Raw genomic sequence first — 20685 nt, forward strand, 5'->3', positions numbered from 1 at the left:
AAATTAAAGCCTATTAGAAGAGCCATGGCTGAAGATCAATTTTGGTGCACTTCATGCAATATACATCCAAACTTTCATTTCTGATGCATGTTTATCTATTACTAGATAGCTTTTAGAACAAATTAAAAATGAACAGTCCAATCCAGATCTTTGCTGTTCTTGCTATTAAAAAGAATTTGCTATTATCAGTTCTGTTTATCTTTTAAATTGAAAGAAATAGCAGATTAGAGTGAATGTTATATACCTGTTGTTATTATATGCATAACTAAGGCTATCTAAAAACTGGTTTCTCCTAAATGACAGGTTTTTGTTTGCTCAAACTCATTTTTAATGTTGGAATAGTGCAAGGCAACAGCAACAGAATGAGACCAAAAATGTATGGAAGCTGGTATGTCATATTTTTTTCTAAAGATAAGTCTTATCTGGAAACAGGCAGAATTAGTTGCCTGTTTTGCGTGAGAATCACTGACTCTCCCCACACTTCATTTCCTCTAACCTTTGTCCCTGTGCCCATATCTGTATTTAAAATATCCAGCTCCATGCTGTCATCGTGGCTCTTGAGGTCGGAGTAGATGCCTTTGTGTTGGGTCATGAAGCCTGTCGTGAATCATTCTTTTGCGTATATATTCCATCCCCTTTTTAGTATATTCTCACATCCAAAGTATTCAACCAATATTCTGTAAAATGGTCAGTAATGACTTGTTTTGGTGAGTATGTGCATGAGAAATTCCAATTTGTATTCCACTGTGGCAGCAGCCAGAATTTCCTCTTCCAGAATTTAAGTGAACTAGGAGTCTATGGTGTACTTCCCTGCCAACTTCTGTGATGAGTAAAGCTTTGAAAGAGAGCAAAAGTGCTAAAATACCTTTAAAACAAGTTTTTAATCTCAGCGGGTATGTCTGCTCTTTAATTATTTTGTTTTCAAATATGTAACTTTTCATTTCACTGGCCAGTCACAATCAGGATTCCTTGACATTCAGTTATCTCTAGTTCAGATGGTATTTCAAATCAAAGTAATTTCTTGTTTCACTTGTGTGATACTGGTAAATGTTAGAGCTGGGCAAACACCGTGAAAAGCTTCAGTCTGATCGTTACATTTTTTAATAAACTGCTTTGCTCATGGCACTTTCATGTTTGCATTCCACAAACAGTGAAGTGATTTGGTCTTACTGACACAAATGATCAGAGGAACTGAACTTTAATTTTGAAGGAAAGTAACCATTTACTTGCTGATGGGGAAGCTAACAGGATCTGGTAAAGTCTTGGGTGATTTCTAATCACTGTGGTTTCAGGGAAGTGTCTGTGCTCTAGGCATGATTTGTGTCTGTTACATAGTTGGTGGTTGTGGGGTTTTTATGGAGTATCCCTTTTGCCTTGTTAGTCTAAAAGTAGATATTGGAAAACTTTGTCCTGTGAAATATGAGGTCTCCAGCTCTTGGAGAAGTTTTCAAATGATGGAGCAGGTGAACAGGTAGACTAAATTGCCTATAGGAACTGGAAATTCAGAGGAGGTTTTTATGGACAAATTGCAAAAACCAGCGCCATCCCTGGTGGTCAAATGCTTGACTTACCTTAGGTTAATTAAAGTAAAAAATTCTCAAGATTTAATACTTTTTTTGTGATTGAATGGTTTATGTTTTCTCACATGAGATCTATAACACAAGGATTAAATTTATTCTGCAGAGTTGTATATGTTAGTGTTATTATTTTCAAAGGCAACTGATATTATCATTAGGAAAATTAAGCAAGCATAAAATGAACTATTCTAATCCGTAGATGCTTAATACCTGCAAACGAAGGGCTGGATAATGAAGCCTTCCCTCTGGGTAACTGCACCACAGTTACTGATTTTAGTTGTCTAGGGGTGGATAGCACAACTAAATGTACAGCCATCTCATTGTGGGGTTTTGTTTTCCCTTGAGTGATTTTAAAAAGCTTGTTTATTGCTGATGCAAAATTTATTCCATGTATTTGAAAGGAGAGGAAATTCAGTGTGGGGCTGTACTTGCTTTTGTCTGTGGAGTTGAGTATATACCTTTCCTGTGTGAATAAGGGCTTAAATTCCAGGAAACAGGAGGATTTTATATGTATGAGATGTCTTGTGTGTGCCCCATCCTAATGCATCTATATAAATAAGAGTAGAATATAGAATTGAGCTCTGGTATTTTTAAAGAAATAAATTTTGCAGATATTTGGCAGCTGTTGCTAAGGTTTGAGTATTAATAGCTTTGTTAGTGTCTGCCACAAATATCCGAATAAACTAAGCATAAAACTAAGCTTTACATCTTTCCCTTCTTTCCTTAAGCTGCTTGGAAATGCAGTGGAACTCTGGAATTTTTTCCTGCAAGTCTTTATTTTGGTCTCCAGTGTTTGTTTATTTGTGCTGGCAAGAAGTAAATGTAAAAGCAGTTGGCCGTTCTCTGGTATATACTTTTGAGTCTGACAGAAGACCTTGCATCCCATTAGGTTTGACTTGCAATTTTCCTGAAGTCACAAAGACCTTTCTCTAATGAGTTGCCTGTAGGGAAAGTCAAATCTGATTTTTGCAGTCAAGGATGTTGGATAATATGCTTCTGCTCCAGTTTAATGGAAGAAAATGCTGCTGTCAGGAGAGAATCTGAACTTCCTCTGACAGCTCCAAAAGCATTGTGGTTTTAATTGGAGGTGTACTTGCTTCAGTTTTCTTTTGGGTATTCTGGCTGCATGTGGACAGACAGGAAGTGATGATCCAAGGGGTTTTTCTCCCAGTAAGTCATCTGAGTTTAAAATATTTACATTATGAAGTACTCGGATTCTGATGCTTAGATAATGAATACTGTGATTCTCCTGTGACGTAGCAGAAGGTTATTTTTTTAAAGCTGTTATGCTCTGGATGGTAAGATTTGGAGCTATTTGTTCTGGCAAAGAAGCATGAGACTTCAGGAATAAAAGGTATGGGAGAAAAATCCTCGACTCAGCAGTAACGCTTCTAAAACTAGAGCTGGTAATGAGGTAATTGAACTCCTGCAGTGTTTTATAATCAGGATGGAAGTTGGATTTTGGATGCCGACTTCATATTTATATATGCATAAGCATAATAAATATGTATTTATAACCTTACCTTTTAATTGGATGACTAAATAGTTTAGTAATTCTTGATTTTATTTTTTTTTTTCTCCTTAAGAACCTATGGTATGCTGCAGTCATTTTTAATTACCCAAGTAATACTGTCAAACCATGTTGGTACACTGTAGTATTAAGTATGATCTCTCATTGCATGCAATAACGTGTCCAGCTATAAAATTTAAACTGTTTTAGATTTTCTGGGTCATGAAGCCTTTGTTTTCTCTGAAAGATGAGAGAAAGGAGGGAAACAAAGATAAATTAAGCCAGATTTTTGATGGCTTAGGATAATGTAGAATCTTCTCTAGACTCATTAAAAGGTTTAACTAATGTTAATGTAGGTGAATAATGGCTCTTTGGAAATCTTATCGATATTTAAACATTGAGAGCATGGTATGGTAGGAAACTTCTTCATTGGTATTTTTCTTGGGATTCTGCACACATGATGCTGCTTTGTTCTCTGGAGCTCAAGCTTGCACTCTTCCTCCTTGATCCTTGTACTTGCCTTTTTGCTTTTGTTTTTTTAGCCTTTTAAAATACTGGTTGGTTGTGCACCCCAAACCAGACATCCAAAAACTCCTCCAGCCTCTGTAGGTCAGGTTGTTACTGCTGTTCTACAGTTGACTACTGTTATGCTGGATGTAGGAAATACAAGGAAGAAAAAAAAAAAACAAACCCCAAACCAAAAACCACCAACCAACCTAAATCTCACGTTTCTGTGGTGCCTGCACTTGGGAGTAAAGTCAGTGCACGGGAGAGCCTGGAGTGTTTGGAATGAAGATAAATTCAGAAAAATGTATTGCTGACTGTATAGGCTTATCCATAGTAGAGTGAGAGGTATTTGTGTGCTGCTGGCATTCTGAGAACGGTGTTTCTAGTTGAGCAGTATTGTGCTTAAAATGGAAGCAGAATCTCTATGGAAACTCCAAGTGGTGGAAAGATTGAGCATTACAATTTTGGTTTGGCGGTAGTCTTTGCTCCACCCTACAAAAGTTGTAAAGGGAATATAATTGAGTACATGCCGGATCTATCCCAAAATAAATCACGGTTTTTCAAGCACTTTATCAAATGCTGCTGTTAAGAAATTAATCAGTCTTTCTGTATTCTTTAGCTGATTGGTTTGTTGAGCCAACTAGTAGTGTAACAACAGTACAGGGAACTCAGAGCAGCAGCTCTAGTTTTAATTACTATTATTTGAAGGTGGTGTTCGCTTGCATTGAATTGTAGTGCTTATAAAGGTTTAGAGTTTAACATCAATTTCAGTTTTGTTTTTGGGTAGACAGTTAAAAAATGAAAATATGTACTAGCCATTGAAGAAGTGTGCATTGTTTCTTGTGCCTTGAATTTAGTCAAGTGTATCCCATTAGGTGCTTTAGCCAGAGTTTAAATTGACAAAGCTGCACAAATATTCAGAACAAATCTAGATGGAAGTTGCCAACTGTCCTTTTGAAGTCCTGTGAATTCTGTAAAGGCTCAAGTTTGAGAAGTAGCAGTTCCCTTCATTCCTCATTACTGTTCTTTTCATTGGGTTTTTGGTTTGCCCATTTGTTACATTCTTGAAATGAACATGTAGCTCTGCAGTGGGGTTGAAACTAGTGGCTAATGGCTTTGGAGCAAAGGAATGAGACAGTGTTCCATGAGAAATGTGACTGAAAGACTTGAGTAGGTTTCCATCTGTTCTCAGTGAGCTTTTGGGGAGCTGTCTTGTTTTCCTGCTTGCTGGAATAGATTAGAAGCCATTCTAAATTCACTGATGTTAAATTTTCTCAAGGATGTGGCCGAGTATCAATTGAAAGAGTTAGTATCTTTAGCATATGGGTTAAATTAAGAAAAAAAAATGCAGTGTGTGTTCTACCAACTTCCTGTGTTTGTGTGCTGTTTATATGTTAAGGTTGATGTCCAGCTGCCTCCCCGCAGTCTGAAAGCAACCTTAGAACCTGCTGCTGCTGACTAACTAGGTCCAGATGTGACCAGGCAAATTGGGGACCTGGTGAGAAGGTCACAGTGGGCGTGAGGGACAGAAGTGTTTGGTAATGGTATGTTCACATGTAGAGGATATATATTCTTTTAAGGCATGTATGAGAGTGATAGGTGCCAATAGATTGACATGGTGAGGCTGAGAAGAAGCCCTCGACCCCCAGAAGGCTGCTGGAAGTGCATGGACAACAAAGAAAGGAGTTTTATTTTTTTCAGGCATGCATACAGCTTTTCATATGTACACAAACATAGATAGATTTGCAAGGTTTTAGTCTAATTGCTTAAGCTTCCTTTTTTGAAGATATTAGGACTTTTTCCTTAACTGACAAAACTAAAAGATTGTATGACATAAATGAAATCTTCATTAGTCTCTTACTTTGACAACTGCATGAAGCAATTTATGTTGTATATTTAGTAGCTGTGCTTAAATAGCTTTCTGGGCATCAGAGAAGAGCCCCTTCAAATCAGTTGAATTTTCAGATTTTCTTGTAATACATAAGTCCTCAGATTTGCTGTGGATTCTTTTCTACATGTTAGGAAATATTTTCCTTCTTTAATAATCAAAATCGTATATATTTCACCACAGTATTTTGCCAGTTTTCCTAGAAGCATTGTATTTGAGTTTTTTTCCTTTTTATGTCAGAGATACTACTATAGTTTTTGAGAGAAAGCATAATGTACAGTTCTGGTTCAGAGAACTGCAGATGTTGCTTGGAAGGGACATCTGGAGGTCATCTTAGTCCAGCCTCCCACTCAAAGCAGGACTGTTGCCAATGCTAGTTTAGGTCAGTTACAGCTTTGTGTAACTGAGCATTTAAAATCTGCAAGACAGACTTCTCTCTTGAGGTAGAGACCTCAAAGCTATACTCAGCTCATGGTAGAACAGGAATTAGATTTCTTCATTCCTGGTTGAGTTTGTCTTACACATGAGCAAAGGATGTTTCTCTGCTGGAATTCAATGTCTATACCACCTAGAAGCAGTGTGCTTAGCTTTAGTAATTTTCTAGATAAGGAATCAGAATGATGAGGTTCTTAAGGATGTGGCATTGGCACAGGGCTCAGTTAAGAGGGAAACTCTGAATGGAAGCATCACTTATAATCTTTCTTCTCTGACCTAAGCACAGCTGCCTGTAGCTGTCTGGCCTCAGAACAGATCTTATGACCAGCCAATTGGTTTACGGGGTAAAAAAAAAAAAATCTGTGGTATGTTGTGATATTTAAACTGAAGTGCTGCTAAAGGGAAACAATGAGATAATTAACTTACCTTTTTTTTTCTCCTTTTTAAAAATGTTTTTTAGCAGAGGTATGGAGAACTTGGTGGCTGGCTCCACCCTTCCTACACTTTTTGCAGATGAAGATAGACCTAAGGAAGGTGGTGAAATTACTGTAACCGGGTAAGCAACTACTTTTTAACCTTCAGCTGATAGATGCTATCTCTAGTCTTGCCAAGGAAATAGTTTCAGTGGAAGGAGGGCATTCGAAGTAATTTATAAAACAAAAAAATAAATCCAACAAAAATGAATCCTACAACACTCCCTTGGCCTTGATAGAACATCACAGGACTCTATTTAGGAGAAACCAGGACTCTTCTGAACTGATGGAAATGATGGGAACCTTTCCTTTAACATCTCTTAACTTTAAAAATTTTGCTTCCTTAAGATCTGTCTTTAAGACAAATTTAGACAGCATGACGGGAGCAGAGAGGGGGGTGTATATATTGGCTACAGTGGCCCCTACTAAATAAATTATTTCTATTAAAGATATACCATTCATCACTGATCTCTGAAAATCACTGAGAAAATGACATCTTTGGTTTTTTGTCAGACTGACTCTGCTTTTACAGACTGAAACAGTGGCCTCTCTCAATCTCAGTGACAAAAGAAGTTGTCTTTTAGGAATATGCAGGATTCTTGCTGTGTTTTGATACTTGAAGTTTTTTTTCTGTTTTGTAAAGGCCCAAGCAATATAATTCAGAATTTGCAGGTAAAGCTCGGTAAAAAGGAATACGGACACACTTGCTTCAAGTAGGTCTGAATTTACATATCTGGGACTTGAAACCTGCTGGTGCCACATGAGGTACATGTTCAAATTAGGTTTGTATTTCAGAGGTATTAATGCGTTGAATGAGCCTTTGTCAACTTTTGCTGCAAATAGCTATGTTACATGGAAATTTTTTCTCTATGTGAAGTTTAGAAAGCTTTTCTGCTGAGGGGTAACTGATGGGAAAGCTGAAATGTTCTTCAAACTGTAACAGTGATTCTAAGAAACTGTATTGTTCCATTTTCTTTTTGACACATACCAAATGTGATTAACTTACAGGAGTGTGTATGCTTTGTTTCCCTTCTTCATCCCTAATTGTTAGTAATATGAACTCAATCTGATATCTGAAAGTCAGGCATGGATCTCTCCAGCCCTTGTGTCTTTACCAGTAATTATACCACAATTGCTGATTATAGTGAGTAATGAAAATATGCTGTTCTCTCTACTTTAAAGTCACATTTTCCTGTAGGCATCCAGCTAACAATTTTATTAATATATCTGTTTTCTGTAGCTGTATTCTACATTAACAGGAACACTTATTTCAAATATTTAAAATTTGGCATGCGTGTAAGCAGCTGTAGATCTGAGTAAATGAACAAAGTAGACTTGAAGCTTATGCTGCTGTTACAGTAGTTTTCATGAATGTAACTGGGCAAGGCCAAGGAATCTTTAGCCTGGCTCAAGGAGGAATGAGAATCTGAGATGCGTCCCAAAATCTTTTACTAATGTGGCCACTGAGTGCGGTGGTGAGAATGATAATGGGATTGTTGCCCCAAAATGGGTGCTCATTTCTGTCTACCTACCTTCAGAAATATTTCTGCATGCTTGCTTGGTTTTTTTTCTTTCTTGCCTCCAGGCAGCTTGCCCTTTCTTGGAGTAAGGCTGATGGATAAAGCTCTTACAGCAAAATTAAATAGTGGTTGTTCAGGAGCCTGTTGGGAGCTAGTCATGTTTGTGCTTAAAATACCCACATGTATCAATAGGAGATTATGTTGGATGAAGTTCAATCCAAAATCATATACAACCACAAACCTGTAAGTGTATTTGTGGATAAATATATTAAATGCATCCAGAAAGGTGTATATTGGTCAAAGATGAAACCATTCATTTCAGATTCCTTATGGTATTTTTAAAGAAGCGTAGATTCATGCCTTCTGATTTCTGATCCAAATGTTTACTTGCTTGACAGTTGTTTGTATAATCAAAAGCTTCAGTAAAAATGAAACAAAATAACACTTTAAAAATCAAATTGTCTTTGAAAATCCATAGTAACTATGGTAGTTATAGCAGTTACTGGTATGAAACAGCCAGTTCTTCGAAAATGATGCTTTAAAATCTTTGTCGTTCCTTAGTAGTGTAAGAAATGAATATATTTACAACATTTTTGCATGTTCAGAAGATGAGTGAGGAAGTGATTTAGCAATATGATGGTTTAATTTTTTCTTTGGCTCTTGTTTTTCAGATTAGCTCATTCTGAGAGTTCATTTGGTGGTGGAACTTCACAGTCTGTGAATAACTCAGATTTGGTGGAGGATTTGTCACAGGTTCAGCAGCTGCAAAATGAGTCCTCTAATACTGCTGAAAACACCGAGCAGAAGCCCGAGGAGGAGGTGAGATGAAATAATTGTGACTTTATCAATGAAGCAGAACTGTGGAGTTCTGTCACTATATTTTGCCTTGCCTATTCAGATTCTTTTGGGTAGGATCACAAATTTTCATCCATGTGCCATTTTCATCTTTTGATTCTCTCGGGTTTTCTCTTGCGTTGCACAGCTGCACACAGATGGCCAAGGAAAGCTGGTGGTCACAACGTAGAGAGAACAGCTCTAGCTTAGACAGCAGGGTCCACAGGCTGGTACTGCTGTCAGTCTTTTTTGAAGACTGAATGTTCGAATGCTACAACTTATTTTCTCTCTTGTGAGTCAGTGAGACTATTGTACTCTTCTGGGAGTAACGAATGTCTTTGAAGGCATTATGCTTAATACTTTAAACTGTGCCTTGTTTACCATCTCACACTGATTTTTTCAGTGACTAAATCGCGAAGGATCTGAAGATTGACGTGAAAGTGGTTTTGGTTTTTTTGATAGATGCATTTGATATTTGTCCTTGTAGTTTGTCTTCAGCTCTGAGGTCCTTGTTTAAGGAAGTAGTAAAATTCCAGAAAGGAAACTAAAACATGATGGCAGGAACATGTTGATTTGAGGAGAGATTAAAAGTACTGAAATAGTTGTATGTGTATAGCATAAGGAAATAGTGTTGTCCAGAGATTGCTATAGTAGTAGTACAAAGCTGAGAGGATATGAGTGGTAATTATGTCATTCCTGTGAACTCAGTGTGCCACAGGTGAATCTTACAATGTTCCCTCCTTTAGAGTTTGTTCATCCCTCTATTGGAGGCGATTACTGGGAAAGAAAGCCTATAGAACAGATTGGAATAGAAAAGCTTATGCACTGTCCTTTCACACACATTTTGGGCACAGAATGCAGGAAGGTGAAAGATTTGGAAGGGGCAAAATAACTAGTTAATGATTGTTAACTAATAGAGAAAATCTCTTCAAACATGATATTGAGGCAAAAGACTGGAGGAAAGGGTATGTGAGAGTGAGAATAGCTTGAAACCAAAAAAAAAAAAAAACCAAACCCCAAAAAACCCAAAACAAAAAAACCCCAACAAACACCAAACGGCTAAAAAAAAAAAACTTGCTGTTATATTAGCTAGGATGATAATTTAATGGGTTATCAGTCCTCATGGTTTTACAATTGGAAGTTGATGCAAATGTTATTTTATTGTCCCTGTGGACTAGGAGATACTGCAAACAGCTTTTCACAATGAGAATTGTTTGGCTTTGCTTAGAGGAAAGTCAGGATTGCTCTAGAGTAAGGTTTGAAACTTATATCCATGGAGAGGTTCTACTGCAGCAGTGTACTCCTGATGAAAATGTTTGAGTGTTTATTCCTTCTAGGGGTGGTAACTCTCTTCCTTCAATCTGAATTTTCTTCCATTTTCATTTTGCAGCAGCAAAGAGCTAAACGAGGAGGCTGGGCCAAAGGGAGAAAGAGGAAGAAACCCCTTAGGGACACCAATGCCCCCAAATCCCCCCTCACAGGGTATGTGCGATTCATGAACGAACGTAGGGAGCAGCTCCGAGCGAAGAGGCCTGAAGTCCCTTTCCCAGAGATCACCAGGATGCTTGGCAATGAGTGGAGTAAACTGCCTCCTGAGGAGAAACGGGTATTGTTAAACTCCCTTTTCTTGTTGGATTATGAACACTGTTAAATGGGAATATTGTTCTTTAGTGAGGAAGTTAACGTAGGCTTTTGATGAAAGTTGTGTTTAGGAATATATTTCAAAATAAGGGGCACAGGTCCTCCAGAGTTCAAATAATGAACCCTGGTAGACCCATAGCATCTTATCCAGGTGTGACTGGAGGAGAACTGTATCCTCTAGATAGCGCAAGAATATATTCAGAGCAGGGGGGAATGCTCTAGTGAGACTTCCCATGGTTTATGCAATTCATCTGGGTGTAACTGTGTGTAACTCAGATGCAGCTGAAACCTACCAGTTTCCAAGGTCAAAGCCTTGGAAGGATTTTGTACTTCTGTTTATTTTACAAACTCATTGATGTATATAAACATCTGGTGTCCTAGAGCAAGACAAGCAGAACCAAAAGGACAGGTTGCTGGAGGAGGTGGTTAACATGAATAAACTTTTAGACAATGTTTTAAAGGATTGCTAGGCCTAGAAAGTAAGTTGAGATCTGTATGATAAACAGGACAGTAAGAGTTACATATTCTAGTTTCTACACACATTACCTCAGGAAAAGTGTGTTGTGTTGGTTTTTTTTCCCACCTTTCAGTCAGAGTGTGGTATTTTCTAACTGGGGCTACTGTGGCCTTCTGCACTGTCTGATAACATGAATGAGGACCAAGGCAATGTTTGGTCTGGTTCTTTAACTCCTTCTGGAGTGGACCTTGATATTGCTAATGAGTGTCTTACCATCCACCATCCATCTTACCTTATTGCCAGTTGGAGATTACAGTAAAGCAGTAGTTAAATCACAGTGCAGCTTGATGCTATTATCTGAGTTTATCAGGACACTTAAGCTTTTGAAAATACTTTAAGGACAAAATAATACTAAAAAGTCTATGATGGCTGGATGAAAAATGAGGTGATACAAAAAACGAGTTCCTTTTGTTGCTTTTTTGCTAAGCTTGTAGAATACAAGTTGTACAGAGATATAAAAAAGTGCCTAGTCATAGTGTTTTAACTGTAATGGAAAATGTGTGTCAAGGCAAAGCAGTTGATTTGGTAACACATCTGTAGTGAGAATGATGTTGCTGTCTGCTGGGAGAGGAGGAAAGAAAATAAATTATTCTACCCCACTACCCCCTGCCCTTAACATATTCTTATCATGTCTGAAACAGATTTTTTTAACCTAGGAAAAAGAAGATGGAGTTCAAATCTCTATTCTATGTGCTGCTTTTTAAATCTTCAGGGAATCTGTCCTTTTTTGAGTAAAGCCGTGAGTCTCTAACCTATAGCGTGTCAGGGAAAGACGACTGCTGAGCACTTCCATCCCTTCAGTTTCTCCTGCCCTGTTTTGTTAAGGCAGTGAAGGCCACTTCTGTGTCAGAACCCATCTCTCTAAAATGGTGGCCCAAAATTCTTGTTGAAGCTGACTCAGCTTGGCTTTGGTTAGCTAACAACTATGAAGTCATTCTCCTGAAGCAAGCAGTGAAGTCACGGTATACTACTGCTGTGCAGGTTAGTGTCCTGTAATCCAGGGGAAAAGCATGTCTGATATGGCTAATTTCCAGCAATATTAGCAAGTTAGCTGTCTGATGTAAAAGTTGAGGGGAAAGTCTCGCACTTCACCTGTTCCAGCCCTTTAGTCTTGCTACTTCCCTTCGTATAATATTTAGCAAGCTTAAGGACAGGTAGGCTGAGCTGGCTGGACTGACCAATAGTGAGTCTCCCCCAGAAAAAGACCGTTACTATAGTCGTAAAGCAAACACCCTAATAATAATTCTTTTTGTTATTCTCCTGCGTGGGGAAATATCTAACGAGATGTATAGGTCTGCAATAGAAAACCTAGAGCATCTACTTACAAGTAGCGCTGCAGAGCTTGTTCTTACTGATCCGCAACACAGGTTAAGGAGGAAAAACTTGTGCTGTTTTTAACTCAGCTACTGCAGCCTTTCAACAGCACATTGCTGGAGATGGAAAAGAAGAATTAATGTCTTGGGGAAGAATACAATGTCCAAATCAATGCAAACCCAGCATCACCAAAGTTGTGCCCCAATCTGGAATGTTAACAGTATCCTCAGCAGGGTCAAAATAATGTTGCAGGTGCATGGAATTTATAAGTTGTTATGTGTATTGTCATGCTAACTTAAAAGACCAGGTGACTAAGGTCCAATCTGATTTATTACTTATTTCCATTTAATTGTAAACTCATTGAGGGGAAAAAATTGGAAAGGCAACTTTTTTCTTGAAAGAATTCCATTGAGTGTTGTGACCACTCCTTAAATGGTTATAAGTTTTCCTAAAGAATTCTCCAGTTAAACTCATTCTGTAATGCAGATATATGAAATATCTTCAGGCTAGAAAAAAATTATTTCTTTTAACCTAAATGGAGATAGCTTAAACTGATATAACCTTCTAGGCTTTTTTATCTTTATGCTACTCTTTTCTGATAGTCATTATGTTTTGTTCGCTTTTCAGATGGGCAAAGTGTGTGGTTGTAGAATGGTAGTGCTTTATTTGTCTGTGGGGCATGAAAACAAGAGTGTATTGGAACCTCACTGTTACAGATCTGAACCTTAAAGCATGCTGTTCTTGTTTGGTGGCATTTAATCCCGGCCACAGAAGGGCAATTCTTAAGTATTTGTTCTACAATGTGTAGGTAATATTCAGCTGAGTAGCACAGTAGCAGGTTCCTTCTAGGTCTAATAAAAAACCGAGTTAACAGAATAGCGATTGGAATAAAAAGGAAAAAAGTGAGAAAAAGGGGCACCAGAATACAGCAATTTTATCCAGAGATCTTATGTCTTTGCATCTCACATACATTCTCATTGTTTCTTCACTCCTTTCCTGTTTGCATAGGTGAAATGGATCAGCACTTATCTGACAAGTTGTTTTTCTTCCCTTCCTCCTGAAGGGAAGGAAACTCCCTGAAACTCTTGGACTTTTTTGTTTCAGCGATACCTTGATGAAGCAGATAGAGATAAGGAACGTTATATGCGGGAGCTGGAGCAGTATCAGAAGACCGAAGCCTACAAAGTCTTTAGCAGGAAAGCACAGGACAGGCAAAAAGGCAAATCACACAGACAAGGTACTGAACGGGACAAAAATATGTGCCTAGCTAGAACAACGGAAGATTCCCTGCTAGTCATGTAGCCTGATACTCATTTAAAGCCTTTGATTTAAAGGCTTGTTAAGAAATGAATGTGTTCTTTCTATGGCAGTTGCATCAGCTGTGTATAAAGTGATTAGATTTATGTAAATGTAACTGTATATAGATTGTATTGGAGGATGTGCATTAAAAGCATCAAAGTTAGACACAGCTTCTTTGTGACTTACTAGGAAAGCTGCACAAGTTTTCTCTCTATAACTGTGGTGTAATTATGGTTGTGTAACTGCTTTAATTCTTTGGTTCTTGATTTCTCTAGTCTTTTGTATTTTGGGGGAATATCCTGTTTGTTTTTTCTTTTTCAGATGGAGCAAGACAGCCAGCCCATGATCATGAGGTAAACCTCTTCATTCTACCCTTACATCAGTGAGTAGATTTTCAGATGATGAAAGTTTCTAGTGAAGTCAATAAAAAACAGTTTATGCCATTCGAAGACCCTAATCAGAGGTTTAGAGTATGAATTCTTCCGATGCGATTTTTGATCAAAAGTTAAACAACTGAGTATTCTCATGCTAACATTAGTATGATAAAAACTAAATTTAGTAAGTCTTTGGCAGATACAAGTGATCTAAGATAAACTGGGAGTGTAGGGTACATTTAAAACACAGATCTGTTTTGTAATGTTAAATAAATAAATGCCTGCAAGTCAGTATAATTGAGCCTCTGAATATCTGGTGTGTTACAGGGTCAACTTGCAAAATTTTTACTTTGAAATTTTTCAAAGCAGAGAATTTTATTTATTATTTGGTAAGTAAACATCGAGGTAAAATTTACACATATCTTGAGATACAGATAAATGTTCCAATTTAGCACCTTTAGGTTGCTGTTTTGAGGTACTGATTTTCTGCAGTAACATAAATGCTTGTGGCTTCCTTGAGAAGAAAATGGATAAGGTAACCAAATCTTTGGGAGATCTGTCTTAAACCTCATCCTGCCCTCAGCCCACTTTGCATATGGAAATGTTGGAAAACGGTAATAATGTCTGGACATAAGATGCCTATGCTGTAGTTGAGGAGACATATCACGAATCTCGTGTATCCAGGTTACTATAGTATCTCTTCCCTTGAAGTGCTGAAACTTTCTCTCTGCAGTTGTATTACCTAAGGCCACAGAGCTGTCATGGTTACCAATAAGTTGCAAACAAAGCGATGAAAAATCTTGTTTATGTTCAGCCTCTTCACTTGTAAGCAGTAGGCCATTGTGAAATATCTGTTTTTCTTTGTGAGTTTTTTTTGCCTTGGGAAAGCATTCAAGTTGCTTTTTAATGTGTTCATTACATAGTGACAAGGCTGTGAACTGCTGAGAGGCAACTACTGGTCTTGTCTAAGGAAAATAAGTTTCACTTCCAGGAAAATGCTTTGGCACCATGTTTTTTATGTCTTTTTATTAACTCTTGAAGGAAGGACTTGCAATAAGATCAATCTTCAGAAGTACGTGGTCCCCAGGATTTCTCATTCTATAGGTGCTGAATCTAAGTTTGGCTTTAATTGTACAAAACCAGATTACTGAAGGCTTCAAGTTCTAGTTTGACTGTGATGTTTACATAACCTTAAATTATACAGCTGGCAAGATACAAATTCAGAGTCTTACCGCTCATCCTTTGAACTCAAGCTATCATTGCTGAAATCTCACATCGTAAGTGCAGTTAAAAAGGAGTCCTCCATACTCTGTGGGGCTTTAAATCTTCATCAGATAGTTAGTACATAGTTGAGCTAGCAACATGTTAGGCAGGCATTCTCTTCTGAAAGCCTGTGCCTTTGACTGCTTAGCATTTTTCACCTTTATGTTATAAAATTCCACATGCTTATCACCTGATATGCTTTCACATCTTTTCTGCAAGGGAGTCAAGTGCTATAATCCTGCACAGGCAAGGAACAAGCAGAAAAGATTTCGATTGCTTTTAGAAGTATATACTAGAGTTGTTACTGGAAGCAAGACTAAAGCTTTTTGTTGTCTTGCTGCTTTCTCTTAGCCACCTGACTGTTGTTATTGTGTTTATGATTAATAGGTATGATCTGATTAAATTATTTCTTGAGAGAATATAAGAACAGAAGGTCAAGGAAACCTTTCCTTCTCCCCTCGCTTCACTTAGATGTTTGTTATTTAGTTTCTGTGAATCAATGTAGAACTAATTTGAAATATTGTATATAGAGGTGACCTCCAAAAAGTATTGCAATGAACAGTTCAAATACTAATTATAATAAAAAATAACAAAAGGATGAGGCTTAGGAAGGTGAGATAATGTGATCAGGAACCCTAGCAACACTCTACTGCATCTCGCAGGGCTGAGAAGGTTTGCTCCCCTCTCTCTAGTCCTGCTTGTTTCTAGTGCATCCCCAGTTGATTCAGGCCAAGTGAGCTTTGAGCTCTTGCTTGGTAAATACAGAGCTTCCCAGCTGTAATTCTACCAGACAATAAAACTCATCTTATCTTTTACTTTAAAAACAATCAACTGAGAGTCTCCTCAGGTAAAGACAGATAATCTGAAGTTCCATCTAGTCTTGTCTGTCCTGGTTGACTGCCAAATGGCATTCAGCTCACCCCATCTAGCCCCTTTATGTGGCAGACACCAATTTGATACTCTGAGCTCAGGTGCCAGAATTTCCTTATCAGCTGTTAAACATTTAGGTTTTCTGCTGGGCACCAAATCGCATTTGACACTACATAATTTTGGAGGATGAATTTGTGGTACATTATCAACTGCGGTATTTGAGAGGTTTGGAAAGCTTTTCTTCTCCACAGAGATTAACTCACGCTTAATGTTGTTTCTATATTAAGTAACAGGTTGATTTTAGTTGCTGCAGTTGATCAAACAAATTTGCATTGATTTTGTCAGTAGCAATGCAGGCTTTAAAGCAAGCATTAATTCCCATTGATTTTGACTTGCAGAAATGGTGACTGAAGTATACCATAGTAGTTTTTTTTCCTTGAGTCAAATTAAGTTTTTTAGGTTTTTTACTAAGTTCTAGAGCATCTCCTGCTTTCTTTTTTTTTTTTTTTAAGCAAGCCTGTTATAATCACAAACCGTAAATGGGCATTGTATCTTCTGCATCCAAAATGCTCTCAGATTTTAATAGCCTCAAGTTCACATAGTTGAATTCACGAATTTTATCAGAAATTAGGTGGAGAGATCTGTAAGTTGACAGGAGACCCTTGACTATAGCCTTTATGTTAAGATGTCTAACTTATTTTGTCTCTTAAAGTGAAAGCATTTTGCAGTTTTTGGTTTTGCAGAATGCAGGAGAAAACAGTCCAATTCCTTGAAACTCTCCTCACGTTAATGCATACCTGCCATAGCATGGGTGAACAGCTGCTTTCTAATGGCAAAATATGCCTATGCGTATTCACCTCGATCCTTCCAAGATACTACATATTCTGTAAGCAGGTTTCCCTATAGATTCTTACAAATCATGTTTATATACTTTCTTTTCAATTGTGGCAGCATCCATCTAAATGTTTCAAAGAAGACATCTCTTCCAATTTGGAACAGATATGTGGATTGGTACTCTGGGGAGAAGTTGCTTATTTTTCTCTTTTCTTTTCTGCTTCGGTAGTGAAAGACAAAGAACCATGAAACTTACTGTGCATTTTGCTGACTTTATCCCCTGTTGACTGATATTCCTGTATACGCTATTCCAGAATGTGTCAGTTGATTGATGATGGATTGTTTTCCAATGGAGAGTAAAAATGAATTCAGATAGTTTTAAAACTGAATTATTATATTGTGTAATGTCATTGGGGGAAAGAGGGTGTATTTTAATTTGTTGTGTGATATTTCTTATAATGCTATTTGGCCTTTATTAAACCTATATCTTAAAAAGCTGAGACCTACCCTTTGATCTTTCTTGGTGGGAGCTGGAAGTATCTTCCATCCATCCAGCTCTTTATCTGCTTCAGTTTTTGATCTTCCTTCTCTTTCTGTTTTCTTGATCAAAGCAATTTCATGAAGTCCTGAAAATGAACAGTATTTAGCTATAATATATATTACTCTTTCTTTTGTAGAAGGAAGCAGATACAAAGGAGAGATCTGTTTTTGATATTCCAATCTTCACAGAAGAGTTCCTGAATCATAGTAAAGGTAAGTTAAACTTTTGGAGGGCTCCCTCTTTGCTTTCCAAAGGTTTTGCCAGGTGTTCTCCAGCTGAAGAGTCCTTGCACTTGTCCATCTCAGCTCAAGTAATGGCTTGGGTAGAGTTGCTCAGTGCTCTGACATTACTTCTGTACAAACACAATGGCTGCAAAAGCAGTTTTTCCTGACTTTGTTTTCCCACAAGTGTCCTTTTTGGAGAATGTTTTTGATTTTGAAGTTTCACATGCTGGTATTCCAGGCATTCTAAGCTGGATCCTGCTGTTCTGTAAGACTAAGAAATATCTGAGATATAGCATGATGATGATTCAGGCTAGTTAGCAATATTTTATTTTTTTCCTCTGGGTATGTGGAAGACTCCACTGACATATTTTCTGTTACTCTATTTGGTTTTTGTAGCTGCGTGTCCCAAGAGTTTAGGATTTTTTGCCAGATGTCCCAGAGATTTTCTTGACTGAACAGACTTTAGATTCATATACTTTTCTTGATGATCAATAGAAATGTATTTTTGTAACTGGTATCTCTTCTGCAGGCCTCTTGCCACCTCTGCTATGCTATGTCGTACTGAATGCATTTGGAATCAGTCTTGCAGTCTTCCTTCCTAATCAGTTCCCCTATTCACTTCCATTCTGATACTTTGCATGTCTTCTAATTTGTCTGTCTCTCTAGAAATTAAGTCTATTTAAGTACTACTGTAGGCACTATTGGCACTCCATTATATGGTGCTTTTTCATCTATAAACCAGAACTGCACCATTTGTAATCATCAGCTGAGCACTCTAGAACATTCTGCTTCATTACCTATCATAGTTCTGTTTTCTATAATTTTTTTACTACATGGGAATGGCTTGATATTCACAGCGCGTGAAGCTGAGCTGCGGCAGCTGCGTAAATCCAACATGGAGTTCGAGGAGAGGAATGCTGCTCTGCAGAAACACGTTGAGAGCATGCGTACTGCAGTGGAGAAATTGGAGGTGGATGTGATACAGGAGCGTAGCCGCAACACAGTGCTGCAACAGCATCTAGAGACCTTACGCCAAGCCCTTACAACCAGCTTTGCTGGAGTCCCACTACCAGGTAAGACTTTTTTTTTTTCTTTCCTTATGACTGCCTGACATATTAAATTTAACTTGTGATGTTTTTACAATTAATGTACAGCATGTGGCCTGCTGTTGTAGTTCTATGGTCTTGGCTGTTTCTGAGCTTTTGTTGTATTAGATAATGAAATCTTAAAATGAGTGCAGGGGAAGGTTCAGTGTCAGTGCTTTATTTCAACTTTTTCTTATTACTCCTACTCTTCTTTTCCTAATAAAGTGAGACACACATTCAGTCCTTGCTCTCCTTGTTTTGTGAAAGTGTTACTAAATAGAAAAGACAGGACCTGCAAGTTCCTTGATTAAAAGGAAGGTTGGATCTGTATTGTCAGATGCCAGGGAATCCACTTAGATACTAGAAATGCCTATCTGAAAGAGTTTGTTATAATCAACTGTGAGACCCAAATCAAAGAAAAACATGCTTCATTAGTCCTGATATCCTTGGAACGACTCACTTTGTGGAGTTAGGAGGACATTGTTTTACAGAATCTGTCACAAGAGGCGGTGCATACCAAAATCACCTCCTATAGCAGCTTGCATGTTGGCACAAATTGCCCTTTGCATAGTCTTAACTTTTTGGAATAGCTGTGGTCGTCTAAATATTATGTGGCTCATTTTACTATGTTAATTATAGGTAGCGGGGAAACACCCACGATGGAAACTATTGATTCCTACATGAATAGGCTGCACAGTATTATTATGGCGAACCCACAGGAGAATGAGAACCTTATAGCCACAGTCCGAGATGTGGTAAACAGACTTGAACGCTAGTGATGGGTAAGTGCTTGCTCTTGGCCTGCTTCTGTTTGGCATCTACTCTGAACCTCTGGCACTTGTTCTGACACTGATTTGTGTGCTGATCACCATATTGTACAATCAAAAGAGTTTTCTTCCTCAAAGCCACAGGAGCAGGTTACCTTGATGAAAGTCAAATGGATTTTAAAACATCCAACAGCATTAAAGGGTTCTGAAATTCCCCTTAGTTCCAAGATCTTTTGTATAAAGACATAAATAGCTGTTTGTCCTGTTATTAATTGTGTTTGTGTAAGGTGAACTGACAGAAAAATAAATGCTATTATTTGCCTCTTAGTTACATGGTGCCTAATTTATAATAATGTTCCTTAAGTGAAGTAAATCTGAAAAATTCTGTATTAATGGTGGCATCTGGTGGTCACAGAGAAATTTATTTGTCTCAAGAGGTTACAAGTGAACTCATCTCTGTTATAAACTGAAAATACTGTACAACTACCTGCTCGTTAGCACCTGTACTCAGGCTCTTCTGGTTATGTAGGTTTACATGCAAGTGAAGCACTGGTGTGTAGTTCAGGCTATATGTAGCATTTGCCGAGGCTTTAATGATCATGTGGCTTATGCACTGATTATTACTGAGTCCATAGTTCTGTATTTTTGCTTCTGTTTAACAGCTTAGAAAACTATAATAAGGAACCAGGTAAAAAAAACAAACCAACAAAGAAATACCAGTCTTTCTGCATTACTGTGCTGCTTTGCATTTCCCCCACCACTTATTCCCCTGCTTCCCCCCTGATGCACAGCACTAGACAGCCATTAGGAGTTTGCCTACTTCTGTTTTAATTATGTACATACCTGGATTCTTTAGGCATTTATTATTTGGAGATCTACTGTACATGTCTTGAATAATGTCTAGAAATGCAAATAAAGTTGAGTTGTGCCATCTGCAAATATGAAGACAGGGCTTTTCATCCTTTCTGATTCTGACCTTTTGTGATACTGTGTAGAACAGTTAATTACACGTTCACCATTATAGTGTGGCTTAAGCTAGAAGATCATTGTCCTTCCAGAGGGTAGCCAGATGGAACGGACTATAGTTCTAAGAGATGACAGAGCTCCCAGCAGAATAAAGAAGTGCCTTTACTGCTGCTATTTATGAAGGGAACAGCTTGTCGATCCAGGTCTGGGATTTTTCAGTAGCTCATCAACCTCCTCATTTTCACA

At 37.9% G+C, this 20685-nt stretch overlaps 1 protein-coding gene across 6 annotated transcripts in view; it reads left to right on the forward strand.

Moving 5' to 3' along the window:
- Window positions 1-20685, forward strand: part of HMG20A (high mobility group 20A) — a 41802-nt gene that overhangs the window by 15745 nt on the left and 5372 nt on the right. For 3 of the 6 annotated variants that reach the window (XM_065642038.1, XM_065642036.1, XM_065642037.1), the window contains exons 3-10: window positions 6378-6473; window positions 8582-8729; window positions 10135-10350; window positions 13321-13453; window positions 13837-13868; window positions 17534-17609; window positions 18479-18694; window positions 19346-19488. In XM_065642038.1, coding sequence (XP_065498110.1) covers window positions 6385-6473; window positions 8582-8729; window positions 10135-10350; window positions 13321-13453; window positions 13837-13868; window positions 17534-17609; window positions 18479-18694; window positions 19346-19482 — 1047 coding nt within the window. In that variant the 5' untranslated portion in view covers window positions 6378-6384 and the 3' untranslated portion in view covers window positions 19483-19488. Of the gene's footprint in view, window positions 1-6377; window positions 6474-7137; window positions 7156-7975; window positions 8154-8581; window positions 8730-10134; window positions 10351-13320; window positions 13454-13836; window positions 13869-17533; window positions 17610-18478; window positions 18695-19345; window positions 19489-20685 lie in introns of those variants that run through there. The other 3 variants (XM_065642034.1, XM_065642035.1, XM_065642039.1) reach the window with 3 other exon arrangements.

This window comes from Caloenas nicobarica, chromosome 10, assembly GCF_036013445.1.
Source record: "Caloenas nicobarica isolate bCalNic1 chromosome 10, bCalNic1.hap1, whole genome shotgun sequence".
NCBI classification, from domain to species: domain Eukaryota; kingdom Metazoa; phylum Chordata; class Aves; order Columbiformes; family Columbidae; genus Caloenas; species Caloenas nicobarica.